The sequence below is a fragment of the Mandrillus leucophaeus genome, unplaced genomic scaffold (genome assembly GCF_000951045.1).
Source record: "Mandrillus leucophaeus isolate KB7577 unplaced genomic scaffold, Mleu.le_1.0 Scaffold243, whole genome shotgun sequence".
Classification (NCBI taxonomy): Eukaryota; Metazoa; Chordata; class Mammalia; order Primates; family Cercopithecidae; genus Mandrillus; species Mandrillus leucophaeus.
Window position 1 is genome coordinate 3001411 of NW_012102510.1, and position 13970 is coordinate 3015380.

General features: G+C 52.6%; 2 protein-coding genes across 4 annotated transcripts in view; one reads left to right on the plus strand and one right to left on the minus strand.

The window, feature by feature from the left end:
• Window positions 1-13970, minus strand: part of SYN1 (synapsin I) — a gene marked incomplete at its 5' end in the record, with an annotated part of 48720 nt that overhangs the window by 2273 nt on the left and 32477 nt on the right. Inside the window, 6 exons of the mRNA XM_011982873.1 lie at window positions 40-127; window positions 480-626; window positions 1490-1592; window positions 1691-1765; window positions 1857-1999; window positions 2799-2861. Of these exons, the coding sequence (XP_011838263.1) occupies window positions 40-127; window positions 480-626; window positions 1490-1592; window positions 1691-1765; window positions 1857-1999; window positions 2799-2861 (619 nt within the window). The remainder of the gene's footprint in view (window positions 1-39; window positions 128-479; window positions 627-1489; window positions 1593-1690; window positions 1766-1856; window positions 2000-2798; window positions 2862-13970) is intronic.
• Window positions 7647-11479, plus strand: TIMP1 (TIMP metallopeptidase inhibitor 1). Of its 3 annotated transcripts, none has more exons than XM_011982854.1 (6): window positions 7647-7830; window positions 8767-8895; window positions 9635-9714; window positions 9904-10030; window positions 10239-10367; window positions 11212-11479. In XM_011982854.1, the coding sequence occupies exons 2-6, from the start codon at window positions 8775-8777 to the stop codon at window positions 11292-11294; spliced, it is 540 nt and encodes a 179-aa protein (XP_011838244.1). In that variant the 5' UTR covers window positions 7647-7830; window positions 8767-8774; the 3' UTR covers window positions 11295-11479. The 3 variants fall into 3 exon arrangements, with proteins under 3 accessions (XP_011838244.1, XP_011838243.1, XP_011838242.1); XM_011982853.1 differs by having other exon boundaries at window positions 10239-10363; XM_011982852.1 differs by lacking the exon at window positions 7647-7830 and adding an exon at window positions 7839-7946 and having other exon boundaries at window positions 10239-10363.

Here is a 13970-nt window from a genome sequence, read left to right on the forward strand (position 1 = left end):
GCTGAGGGAGGGGACTGAGACCGCCAGCCTCTCACTTACCCTGTGGTGGGGGTCGCTGCTGAGCCGGGGGCCCTGCGGGCTGCTGGGAGGTCTGGCGGCCCAAGGGCAGGGCCCCTGGGGAGGGAGTCTGTGGCAGAGGAATGGAGCAGGAGAGGTTAAAAATAGTTACCAGCCAGTGGAGCATCAGCCAATGATGACACAGGTTCCCTGTGCGCTGGGTGTTGCCCCACTTGTGGCTGAGCTGAGGGTACGCTGGGTTGTGGGGTGGGGGACCTGTTCCCAGGGGCAGGGCAGGGAGGTGCTCAGGGAAGTCAGGGCAGCAGCTGCTTATCAATGTTTTAAACAATTGGCAATCGCAGCCACATGTGTGCAAAGGTGATGCTGTGAGCCTACAGATTGTCAGCTTCATGGCACAGTATGACCCAGGGCCGGCCTCCCCACACTAGCTCAAGCCACTAGCTCAGCGCCAGGGGCCTGACCTGGCTGTGGGAGCCCCTGCCAGGGGAGGCATCCCGCTGTCGCTGCCGGGGCAGGGCCTGAGCCATCTTGTTGACCACGAGCTCTACGATGAGCTGTTTGTCTTCATCCTGGTGGTCACCAATGAGCGGCATGGAGGAGCCCACCACCTGGGGGAAGGAAAGGATCCCTGAGGGGAGAGGCAGGCCTCGCACCTGAGGCAGCAGTAACACTGTGCTTTCAGTCGGCCGAGGGCATGGCCACCACTGAGCCCCAGTGTCTGAGGCACTGATTGTGCACAGTGAGGAAGGTTTGTCTGTTCCAAGGTACCTTACAGCTTAGAAGGTGCTTCAGAGCAGGGCTGGGCAAATTAGGGCCTGCGAGCCCAACCTGGTCCACCACCTGCTTCTGTGTGACCCATGAGCTAAGGATGGGTTTTTACATTTTGTAACAGTCGAAAAAATTCGAAAGATTTTATAACATGCGAAAATGTCATGAAATTTAAATTTCAATGTCCATAAACAAAGTTTTTTGGAACACAGCCGCACCTATTTTGTTTAACGTATCATCTATGGCTGCTTTTGCAGAGTTGAGTAGTTACGGCAGAGGCTGCATGGCCCACAAAGCCTAAAATATGTACCGTCTGCTCCTTTACCAAAAATGTTTGCCGATCCCTGCTTCATGGTTTTCTAGGCACTTTGTCCTTTCCAAAATGCTTTGCTGTTGGTCCAGTTCACAGAATAAAGGTTACTAAGTGCATTGTCATTCACCAAGATGTCTCAATTCCCAGAGCACTTAACAATCTAATAAGGGTTTTGCTATTCACCAGGGATGTGCAAGTTCAGTCTAGAGTTTACTGAGTGTTCTGCCATTGCAAGGGATGGCCCCTTCGAAAGTTTGCCAGGCACCTTACAGTGTACCAAGCACATTGCTGTTGGCTGAGGACCTCTGTGCCATGGAGTGCTTCCGTTCGCACTGCTGCTGCCTGGCAGCTGTTCCTCCCTCTGCCCCACCTACCCCTGGGTGCTCCCACCTCAATGATGTGATCCCTTCCGTCCTTGCCATGTAGTGCTTCCACTGCGCAGATGTCCAGTCCCCCAAAAATCTCTGAGCATGTGTCCACCCACAGCTTGTATCTGCCAAGACAAAGGGCGGGGAAGCCTGTCAGTCTCTGACCTGAGCTGCTGCGCTCCCACCCACCCTTCCCCTCACACCCTGAGTTTGGGCTGCCCACCTGTCCGACATGGCGATCTGCTCCAGCATCGCAGAGCCAGTGTTGGTCTTCCAGTTCCCTGACACTGACGTCCTCCTGGGGAACAAGGGGACAGAGGCTCAGAGGCACCTCGGCTGCATGGGGCAAGGCAGGGGACCCCTCCCGGGTCCTCAGTTTCTCCACTCACATGTAGGCCTTGTAGTTCTGCCCAATCTTCTGGACACGCACGTCATATTTGGCATCGATGAAGGGCTCGGCAGTGGCATACGTCTTGGTCAGTGCCACAACACTTGCGATGTCCTGGAAGTCATGCTGGTTGTCAACCTTGACCTGTGGACGTGAGGGCAAGGATCAGGGCCTGGTCAGGATAGGGCAGCTGTGGGGAGTGGGGGTGCCTGGGGGAGCATGTACACATGACACACAGGTGAGGTGAGTACACAAAAATTAGGTGGACATGCCAAGGCGCTCAAGCAGGCATGATCGTGCGTCTCCTGTTTTGTACGTGTACACACAGACACAAAGTTGGGTGTGTAGAACACTGATCATACCAAAAAGTATTGAATTGTCTACTTTAAATGGCTGAGTTGTAGGGTGTGTGAATTATCCCTCACTAAAGCTGTGAAAAAACTGTGTATATACAATATACTAATATAGGCATCCAGACACAAAATCAGTTGTACACACAACATGCAAAGATACAGAAACTTGGACACAAACAAATTACAGGTCTACTTTCCACATACACACAGACAAAATCAGATGGATGTAAAGCACACAGGACCCCGAGACTTTGGAACACAAAAGATCATACCACATCATGTGTGTTCAGCACAGGCATACATGTACACACAGACACAATGCTGGAGACAGAAGCAAAATACACACAAAATTGGCTGAATGCAGGAGGAAAAAAGGGGTCGATGGGGTCAGCTGAATGTGAGAAAACAAAAATCTATTAGGTTGGTGCAAAAGTAATTGTGGTTTTTACCATAAGAACTGGCAAAACCTGCAATTACTTTTGCACCAACTTGATAGATAATGACGCCCCAGGACACACGATCACACAGAATGACTGGTGTGCACTGCACAAATACACATCTACCTATGCGCAGCCCAGTGAGAGACTCACCTTGCCCATCCCAGAGTGTGCGTGCCCCATCTTCACAACCACAGGGTATGTTGTGCTGCTGAGCTGGTGGGAAAAAGGCAGAGGACACATGGTCAGGGCAGAAAGGGTGACCTCCAGGGGTGGGGTGGTACTGAGGGGATCCCGGCCAGTGGGAACTGCATTATGAGCCACTTCCCAGGACACATGGGTCAGAGACAGGCAGGCAGCAGCTGGGGGTCACACAGTGTCTCCACCTCTGGGCCCAGAATTGAACCCAGAGCCCTGTCTGTCTGTCCCTCCCTCCACCCCACCACCAAGTTCCAGACGTCCCGCCCCTGCTTTCCCGGCCAGAGGCATGGCATGAGCGTGGGGGACTGTTCCGGTAAAAAGAAAGTTTGTTTTTACAGTGGATGGATGATAGTGAGGCAAGCGTGTGTGGGGTGGGGGGATGAGCACGTAGTGACTGAACCCCTCAGCCCAACCTTGTATGTAAGCCTCACCTGCACACATAAACTACTGAGAGGCATGAGCCCTTGGAACTCAGATGTACATCGCCAAACCCAGAGATGCCAGTGCACATTGAGATTGACGGCCAACACAGGCTCAAAGCGCATGGAGCTCTGGGGCAGCACAGACACCCACACAGTCATTCAGCCAGCCAGGTGCCCAGAGTGTGGGTCAGCAGCCAGCACTCCTGGGCAGCACACACTCGACACCCTTAAGCACACTATCAATACTTTTGGGCACACACCCAGATTCCCTCCCCTCACGCAAACCCACATCACTGTCAGGGGAACACACACAACACAAAAGATTACCCGTGCAATCAAGAGACACACACAACTCCACAGGCACACTCCACAAAACCGGGCACGTACTCAACACACAGGCGCACATACAACACCCCTAGGCAAATGCACAGCAAATAAGGTCCTACACAACACACAGAGGTGTATGCACTTCTAGGTACTCACATCACCACTGGGACCCGTAACAACCCACGCCACATTCCTGGGCACACAAAAAGTATATCTAGACACACACACAACATGCCTTGCCACATATACAATACAGAGAGGCTACACACAACCAGAGACACCCACAACTCAGTTTGCAGAAAACATTCCTGGGCATCCCCACCCCAACACATACACAGTCACACATTCAGGCGAGAGGGATACCTCAAGTCTCCCCCGCTCCCGGATGAGGTAGAGGAAACCAGGTTGGACGGCCCCAGGCTCCCTGCTCCCCCCCTCCCCCCCACAGCGCAGCTGCACAGTGCCCCTCTGGTGACCCTCCCTCTCGCTGACAAGGTAGAGAGATGGCATTCCCGGAGGGGCTGCTGGGGCGGTGGTGGTTCCCAGTTCCCGACAGGCACAGGAAGCCCGCAGACTCAGGGTGACCGATTGAACTTCAGGCCTCCCTCTGCAACCCCCCTTCCTCATTTCCCAAATGACTGGCGTCATTATGAGGTGGGCTGAGAGGCACGTTGTTGGGACGGGGGTTTGGGGCATCTCTGGGCAGCAGGCCAGGGAAATGATGCCGAGGCGGATGTATACAGTACCACCCAGGCGTGCGCACAGCACACAGAAGTGCATAATGCACTCATAGTTACATATGCAACCCAGACCTGCTTTGCCGAGGCTGGTAGATAACTCCCAGAAGCAACACACAAAACACACAGGCACACGCTCGACTCTTAGCAATGGACACACAACACACCAGAGAGCTGTGCGTACACACCCATACCTCCCCCAACAACCCTGAGGTTTCTAGGTGCCTCTTTTCCTTGACTGTCTTTGTTTCCTCTGGACTTGAACCTGAGCACAACGCTCTGTATATGTGTGTGCGCCCATACATGGGTGTGTGCAGAGTGCTTTGAACTCTGACTCTGGGAGCTCCTGGAAAGCCCTAGGTCTGAATCTTGGCCTTTCCTCTTCCTAAGGCCATGAAGGACACTCCTCTCTGAGCCTCAGTTTCCCCATCTGCACAAAGAGCACAATGAGACCCAAGCACCTGGTATGCTGTGGGCATTGTCAGGTGTCCAGTTTGCACATGCCCCCTGAACCCCCATGGTCCTCCACACCCATCCAGCTTCCCACATGGTCACACACCCCTCCATGAACACCCCTCCCACTCTGCATTTCAAAACCACACAATAACCAGTCCACACGATTCCTCATGTAAACAGTCGGCAAAACTCTGTGCTGACTCAGGTTTCAAAGAGTTGGCGTCAGAACCAGAGTCAGTGAGGGGCCAAGGCAGAACTTTCCCTGCCCTCACTTCTCCCTCGGAGGCACCAGGTTACTCAGCCCCGTCTCATTCACTCTCACTGTCCCACTTTCACAATCAGCTCCTACAGATTTGTTTGGTTTACTTCCCTTCCTCCCTGTTTTTGTCCCCCCCCAACTCCCCACAACAGAGCCATTTCTTCATTCTCATTCCTGAGTAGGTCACTCAGCCCTTTTGTGTCTAAGTTTCCTCATCTGTATAATGAGAACATGAGCTATATCTAACTCACAGGGATATTGTGAGAAATAAGTTAGTTATTTTGGGAAAAATGCTCTACATGGTATCGAGCATATAGTAAGCCTCGATCCTCAAGAAGTGTTGGGTACTGTTGTTATTATTGACTTAACATCTCTTCCTTAACTAACATTAATGAACAAAGAGGCAATCGGGATTGACTACATGAGATAATGTCTGTAAAAAGACTTTAGAACAGTGCTTTTTTTTTTTTTTTTAATAGATACAGGATTTCAACACGTTGCCCAGACTGGTCTTGAATTCCTGAGCTCAAGCGATCTGCCTGCCTTGGCCTCCCAAAGTGCTGGGATTACAGGTGTGAGCCACCATGCCCGGCCAAGTGCTTTCTTAAAAAATAGATTTAGGCTGGATGCGGTGGCTCACGCCTGTAATCCCAGCACTTTGGGAGGCTGAGGTGGGCGGATCACCCGAGGTCAGGAGTTTGAGACCAGCCTGGCCAACATGGTGAAACCCTGTCTCTACTAAAAATACAAAAATTAGCCAGGCGTGGTGGCATGTGCCTGTAATCCCAGCTACCGAGGACGCTGAGGCAGGAGAATTGTTTGAAATTGCTTGAACCCAGGAGGTGGAGGTTGCAGTGAGCCGAGATCTTGCCATTGCACTCCAGCCTGGGCAACAAGATCAAAACTCTGTCTCAAAAAAAAAAAAAAAAAAAAAAAAAGATTTAGAAGGCTGGGTGCGGTGGCTCATGCCTGTAATCCCAACACTTTGGGAGGCTGAGGCGGGTGGATCACCTGAGGTCAGGAGTTCAAGATCAGCCTGACCAATATGGTGAAACCCCCATCTCTACTAAAACTACAAAAATTAGCTGGGGGTGGCGGTGGTGTGGCTGTAATCCCGGCTACTTAGGAGGCTGAGACAGGAGAATCTCTTGAACCCTGGAGGCGGAGGTTGCAGTGAGCTGAGATCGCGCCACTGCACTCCAGCCTGGGTGACAGAGCGAGACTTCGTCAAAAAAAAATAAATAAATAAAATTTAGATTTAGAGGGTACAGCTGCAGTTTTGTGGTATGTATATATTACATAGTGGTGAAGTCTGGGCTTTTAGTGTCCCCATCAACCAAATAGTGTACATTGTACCCATTAGGCAATTTCTTATTCCTCACCTTCTTCCCACCCAGAACAGTGCTGGATACGCAGTAAGCACTCCGTAAGGGCTGCTGGTAGTTTTTGTTGTGTTCTTGTTATTAGGCTAACATCCCTGAGTTAATCAAACTTAATTAGCAAGGGAGTATGGCGAGTGAATGAGATAATTTATACAAACACTTTAGCACATAGTATACAGAAAGTGCTCAATAAGCGGCTGCCATCATCACTACAATTATTATTATTGATCTATCCTCCTCGAATTAAGGGTGTTAATCAGAACCCCAGGGAAGATTCCTGCACTGTCAAAAAGCTGGTGGGCAAGGATTGCCCCACCCCACCCCCCACCAGGGGTATAGGTCCGTGGGGAAGGGGCAGGGCAGGATGGGGTGGGGATTAGTTTTCTACTGACCCACTCACTTGTTTCTTTCATCTTCATTCATGGCCACCCCCTTCCCAATGCTCATTCATTCACCCGCACCATTCCCTGCTTGCTAGGATGGTGCCACTCCTGAGTTACGATCCTGGTGCCAGGTAGCCTCAGTTCGAATCCTGGCCATGTCCTGTGATCTTGGGAAAATTCTTCAGTTCCTCTATACCCCATATTTCCTCATCTGTAAAATGGGAATAATAACTGGTACCCATCTCAGAGATTTGTTGTGAGCTCTGAGTGAGATAAACTAGGCTGAGTGCCTGGTATACAGTCGGTGCTATATAAATGCCGGCTATTTGCCTGTGTTTTTTGAGACCCCGGCTTTGGTTCCTGGCCACCTGAGTTCCAGTCTCAGTTCTGCCATGTACTGACTCTATGATCCTGGATAAGTCACTTAACCACTCCATGCCTCAGTTTCCCCATTTTGTGTTCCTCCCCATTCACCTGCCTTATCTCCCTCCACTGCTGCTATTTAATTTGTTTCCTCTCTGCCACCCCTCACCAGCATGTCAGACATACAAAACAAGGGATTTTTGTGTGCTTGGCACACAGTAGATGCACAATAAATGTTGAAGGGCTGAACTCATTTGGGTTTGAGCCATAGGGAGCTTGGGGGATGTGGGTGATTGGATAGATTCTGGAGACTTTAGGGGACTGGGCTGGGGGGAATGCGGCCTCTAAGCTCTCCGCTGAGGCGCCTTGGAAGGAATAGTGACTGACGTGGAGGTGGGGGAGGGGGCTGGCCCGGGCGAGGCCCAGGGAGAGGGAGAGGAGGGGGGTGGGAGAGGAGGAGGGTGTATCTCCTTTCGTCGGCCCGCCCCTTGGCTTCTGCACTGATGGTGGGTGGATGAGTAATGCATCCAGGAAGCCTGGAGGCCTGTGGTTTCCGCACCCGCTGCCACCCCCGCCCCTAGCGTGGACATTTATCCTCTAGCGCTCAGGCCCTGCCGCCATCGCCGCAGATCCAGTGCCCAGAGAGACACGAGAGGTAAGCAGGGCCCGGGATGGCCCAGCAGGGACTGGGGCTGGGCCGTAGCTTGGGTGCTGGCCACCAGGCCCGTGCACTCCCGTGCTAGATGCCTGTCTACTCAGCTTGGCCTGCGGGTACCAGGACCCTGGGCTAGTCTAGGGGGAAGAGGGTCGGAGGCTGGAACCGCTTTCCCAACCCCGAGGCTCCAAACTCCCTAGAACCCCTGACATCTGTCCCCAACTCTCCCAAACCCATGACCCCCTAATATCACAAATGCTTTCCAAATCCCCCGCAAATCCCTTTATCCAGCACTTTCCCTCATCGCCTCCTAAATCCCCACCGCTAACCCCTGCAGCTCCCTAAACTCCCCCGTCTCCCCAATCCCCAGTTTCCCAGCTCCCCAGCCCCCAAACTTCTTTTGCCCTCAGATTCCTCAAGTATCACCATTGCCTTAAGCCCCCAAATTCCCCCAACCCCTTCAACCTCCAAACTCCCCTAGCTCCCCAAATCCCCAACCTCCTCCAAATTCCTCAACCTCCCTAAATTCCCCCAGCCCCCTATGTCTCTTAATATACACAACTCCTAAACTCTGCCTCCTCCAAACCCCTCCAGCCCCCAATCCCAAATTCCTCACCCCCAAACTCCTCAACCTCCAGAATTCCCCAATCCCCTCATTCCTCAAACTTCCTTAGCTCCCTTCTCCCCCAAGTGCCACAGCTCCATAACCCCGCAACTCAGTCCCTCAATAATTTAAACTTTCCCAACTCTCTAAACCCTAAATTCCTCTGGGCTCCCCAATCCCCTTAAAATCCCCAAGCTTCCCAACCCCTGAAGCCCAAATCCAGTCCCCTAATCCCCCCCATAGGCTGCCCCGGGGCAGGATGGGGTGGATGACCTGCCCAGGTCAGCAGATCAGCTGGGCTGGGGCCTGCCTGACATCCCTCTTCCCCACAGAACCCACCATGGCCCCCTTTGAGCCCCTGGCTTCCGGCATCCTGTTGTTGCTGTGGCTGATAGCCCCCAGCAGGGCCTGCACCTGTGTCCCACCCCACCCACAGACGGCCTTCTGCAATTCCGACCTCGGTGAGTCCTCACCCCACTCAGCCCACACACTCTGCCTTGGTTTCCCTCTCAGTCCGGTGGGGCTCACGATGGCACTTACCTCTAGAATGATTCCACTCGCCCCTGCTCTTCCTCTGCTTTAGCCACACTGGCATCCTCACACTTTCTTGAGTACTCCGTGCCCAAGCCCACCACAGGACCTGTGTGCTGGCTGCTCCCTCTGCCTGGTACACTTTCCCCCCAGGTATCCACATGGGTGGCTGCCTCAAATGTCACCTTCTCAGGATGGCCTTCCCTGGCCATCTTGTTTAAAATTTTAACCCCTGCCCCTTAGTACTCCTGATTTCCTGTTAAAGAGAAAAATATTCGGTGATAGTTGTTATAGCACAGTAAGGAAGACCATATTCGGGACAATGGTGATGGGTACAGGAACCACTGCAATGGGATCTTGCAGTCTGGGAGAGAGATTGGGCTCAACACTGAACATAGCATGGGCCAGTGGGAATGTCTGGGCACTCCCAAATATTTGAGGAGTAAATGAACAAATGAATATATGAAAATGGCTTAAGCAGTGCCTGGCGAAGAGAGACACTCAACATACAGATGAATCAATAAACAAATGTGTAAATCACTTAGTGTGCTGTCTGGCATCCAGTAACCCCTATTTATGTATGCACGTTGCTGGTATTATGATGATGATGATCTTATTTTTATTGGCTCATGCAGTCCATTTGACTCATATTTCCCTCCTCTCCTGCAGTCATCAGGGCCAAGTTCGTGGGGACACCAGAAGTCAACCAGACCACCTTATACCAGCGTTATGAGATCAAGATGACCAAGGTATCCCCTGCTCCCGCCCCTTTCCCAGCATTTTCTAACATCTTCCTCCTGGTCAAAACAGAAACTTCTGGCCACTGGTTGGTGCAAGAAAGTTGGCTGTGATCTTGGGATGCTATGTGACTTCAGGGAAGAACCTGGAGTGGGAGGATTATGTCAGTAAAAGAGACACTTCCCCTCATCCATCAACAGATGTATAAAGGGTTCCAGGCCTTAGGGGATGCCGCTGACATCCGGTTCGTCTACACCCCCGCCATGGAGAGTGTCTGCGGATACTTCCACAGGTCCCACAACCGCAGCGAGGAGTTTCTCATTGCTGGTGAGGCACCGTCCCCGCGCCCTGTGCCACGCCAACCAGTCCCTGGGGCGCGGCCTAGCAACCGCGAGGGGGCGAGGCTCTGATGGGAATGGTTCCACTGGAAATGGGTACCATCCCAATTTCAGCCTATCAGAAGGCCGGGCCTTTGCCAGCCTGGCGGCTCAGCCAATCAAAAGCTGCTTGTCGGTTACCCCCGCTTTCTCCTTAGGAAAACTGCAGGACGGACTCTTGCACATCACCACCTGCAGTTTCGTGGCTCCCTGGAACAGTCTGAGCTTAGCTCAGCGCCGGGGCTTCACCAAGACCTACACTGTTGGCTGTGAGGAATGCACAGTGAGTACCTGGACCCTGACCTCCAACGGGAGATCCTTCCGGGGCCCTTCCCTAAATCGTGGGCTTGTTTCTTGCTCCCTCTGGCTATTCTGTGTCCCTGTGGCTGCTCCCAAACCCTAAGGGCTGTCCCTGATCTCTCTTGCTATTTCCCCAAGCCCGAGACTGCTCCCTTACAAATTCTGGCTGCTCCCTTGCCCTGTGTCCAATACCGTGTGATCGCCTGTCCCTGGTCCCTCTAACTCTCCCTTGTTACTATTCTGTAATCCCACTCTCCGTTCCTGAGCCCCTGGGATTATTTCTTCGTTCCCCAGAATGTTCTCCAAAAACCCAAAGTGCTGTTCCCTAATCCCACTGACCCTTCCTCAGCACATCTGCTTGTTGCTCTGCAGCTCTGACTATTCCAGACACCAGAGGGTGTTACATTGACCTCCTGGCTAGTCCAAGCCTGTTCCCTGATGGCTCCTGATGGCCTCTGAGCCCAATGACTATCTTGGAGCCCCACTGGCTATTCCTGTGCTTAAACTCCTTAGCCGCCAACTGGGTGGGGCCCCTTACTACTGTCAGTTTTCCCCTGTCCTTTGGGACAATTCCTCAGGGGACCTACCTGACTGACCCCCAGGGCCTATTCCCCAGCCACCATTCCAGGACACTGATTTACTGGCTTACTGTTACCTTGCAGGACCCAGTGACATTTCCCTCAATGGGAGGGGCTGTCCTGGGGTATGTACTTAGGTGGGGTGAGAGCAAGTCTCCCCAGCGGCTCAGTGTTGAAAGCTGAGGAGAGGAAGTTCTGCTCCATGGGGGAGGCAGGGAGAAACCCTCAGCGATGTCTCCCTCCTCCCTTCCAGGTGTTTCCCTGTTTATCCATCCCCTGCAAACTGCAGAGTGGCACTCATTGCTTGTGGACGGACCAGCTCCTCCAAGGCTCTGAAAAGGGCTTCCAGTCCCGTCACCTTGCCTGCCTGCCTCGGGAGCCAGGGCTGTGCACCTGGCAGTCCCTGCGGACCCGGATAGCCTGAATCCTGCCGGAGTGGAAGCTGAAGCCTGCGCAGTGTCCACCCTGTTCCCACTCCCATCTTTCTTCTAGACAATGAAATAAAGAGTTACCACCCAGCAGACACTGTTTCCGTGTAGTGCCTGGGAACAAACCCATGTTGCTGATGACCTGGTGTGAGCACCCTGGGACCAGTGGGGATGAGGGATGCCAAATGTTGGGTTTTTATATTTTACTTAAATTCTGACGTACTGGTAGTAATTCTCGACATTGGCATTAGCACTGATGATCTGCAACAGCAGTAATGGTCACTGAATCTGCATTATCAACCGTAACCTTTGAATAATTTCTCCAGTCAATACTTTAAAACATTTTCCTATACTGATTTCCAATTGCTATTTGCCCAGGGCTTTCTAGTTATAAATTCTCCCACAGCTGACACATCACTGCCTTATTGGGAATTCCCCATTCACACATCTTGCCAGCTGACAAAGTCATTGACAAATGCCCTACCAATTGGCAAATGGCTCTCATTGCCTCAAGCACAGTCCTGATGTTGTCCAGTGAGGATGCCCCATCCAAACATGTGGGTGTTACTGTCCCCACCCTCAGGTTTTGTACCATGAGCCTGAAAGGGGACCCAGGGCACCCAGAGTCCCACAGCAACCCAGCTGGGGACTTGGGAAGAAGGGGTGACCCTGGCTCCCCAGCCACGGCTACAGGACATTCCTTGGAAGGGGCTGTTTGGGGCAGAGGAGAGGTGGGATGGAGAGAAGGTATGAGCTAAAAATCCCCAAGCTCTGCCCTCCTCCCTCCCCTACTTCTCCCCTCACTCCTCTAACCAACTTGGAAGGAAATACTGACAGCAATGAAATGCAGGTAGGGTTCAAAATCAAGACCAGCCAGATATGCTGGCCCATACCCTGCACACACCTCCCTCAACCCAACTGTCCCCTCACCCAAACTAGGGTCTCTAGACTCGACCCTCACCTTTCTGGATCATCCTTCCTCTAGAAAAACTGAGTGAGAGACCCTCCAAATACTCCTCTCCGAGGCCTTCCTACTCCCACAGCGGGGTCCAGTCTCTGGCTCCTGCCTCTCATACTCCAAAGGTCTTGACTCAAGTGAGGCCCTTGGGAACTAGAATTCCAGACTGGTGCAAACATTCAATGGAGCACCTGTGTCCTCCTGACCTGAACCTGCTTGAAAAGGGCCCCAATATATCTCCTTCAGTAAAGAAAAGGACCCCCAAATTCCCTCTCATCACAGTACCCACTGCTCTTACCAATAAGAACCCAGGTCTCCTCCAGGGCATCCTAGGTTACCAAGCACAGCCCCCTGGATCTTCTGTGGTCCTGTCCCAGAACCTTTTACACTCCTGGGAGGTTACCCGACGGCCCAAATTATGTCCCAGATGGGAATGGGCAGATTTTGAACACACAGTACTTAGCCACTTGAGCAGGGAATGCGCACGCAGCAACAATTTCTGTATCAACATCTACACCTTGGTTACGCCCTTGGAGGGTCTGAACCTTGTCTACCGAAGGGGGCCAACCGCAGCCTTTGCTGATGGGCACAACTGTAAGGGAAGGGCCCGGGCCCTGGTTCATCCCTGGTGACCTTGTCAATGTTCCCTCAGCTGCCTGCAAGAGTCTGACAGCTCCTGGCAATTCACCAAAACTTAGTGTCAGCTACCTGCACTCTTAAGCTGCTCCCTAGCCTCAGGGCCCATTTCCTAAGTCCTCACCTCTTCCAAGCCCTGAGGGGAAGGTGAAGTAGCAGGGGAAGGATGGAACCCAGTGTGGAGGTCGTTCTGCCGACCTGTCTGCCTTGCAGGTCAGCCCTTCGCCAAGTGCAATGCGGCACGGACAGGGAGGACTGGTGCCTCAGGGGACACAGAGTCTAGAAGAGCAGACGAGGCGACCTCCTCCAGAGACCTGGCATGAGCTCCTGGCAGGATCCGTAGCCCTGGGCTCATTACATTCCCCATTGCTCTTGTAGAACATCTATTAAAATGGGTCAAATGAGCATCCTCCATCCCCAGCATTCGGGGTGTCTGTGGGTGGATCTCTGTTTGGGAGAGACTCTGTGACAGCTGAGAGGAAGCTTGTAGGGGTCACAGCCATGTGTGGTATGCAGCATGGGACCCAGCTCAGTGGGGAGCCTGGGGGCCAGTCCTTCTCTCACCTGAGCCTCAGTCCTTCTCCCTTAAACATGCATGTCACAGTCCTCGCCCAGAATCTTTCAGAGGCTTGTGGTGGGGTTGGAGGATGTTTACGGGGTGTCTTTGACCCTTGGATATTTTTTGGGGGGGTCAAAACACAGGAAATGGGCCTGGCACAGTGGCTGATGCCTGTAATACCAGTACTTTGGGAGGCCGAGGCGGGCAGATTGCGAGGTCAGGAGTTCAAGCCCAACCTGGCCAACATGGTTTCCATCTCTCCTAAATATATAAAAATTAGCCGGCTGTGGTGGTGCATGCCTGTAGTCCCAGTTACTTGGGAGGCTGAGGCACAAGAATTGCTTGAACCCAGGAGGCGGAAGCTGCAGTGAGCTGAGATCATGCTACTGCACTCCAGTCTGGTGGATAGAGCAAGACTCTGTCTCAAAAAA

What these genes read in the sequence shown, in the direction of transcription:
- TIMP1 (XM_011982852.1), top strand. Translation starts at nt 7,919, where the DNA reads ATGCCTGTCTACTCAGCTTGGCCTGCGG. An exon ending in CTTCTGCAATTCCGACCTCG is followed by an intron (nt 8,896 to 9,634) that starts GTGAGTCCTCAC and finishes CCTCTCCTGCAG; the next exon opens with TCATCAGGGCCAAGTTCGTG. An exon ending in TTGGCTGTGAGGAATGCACA is followed by an intron (nt 10,364 to 11,211) that starts GTGAGTACCTGG and finishes CCTCCCTTCCAG; the next exon opens with GTGTTTCCCTGTTTATCCAT.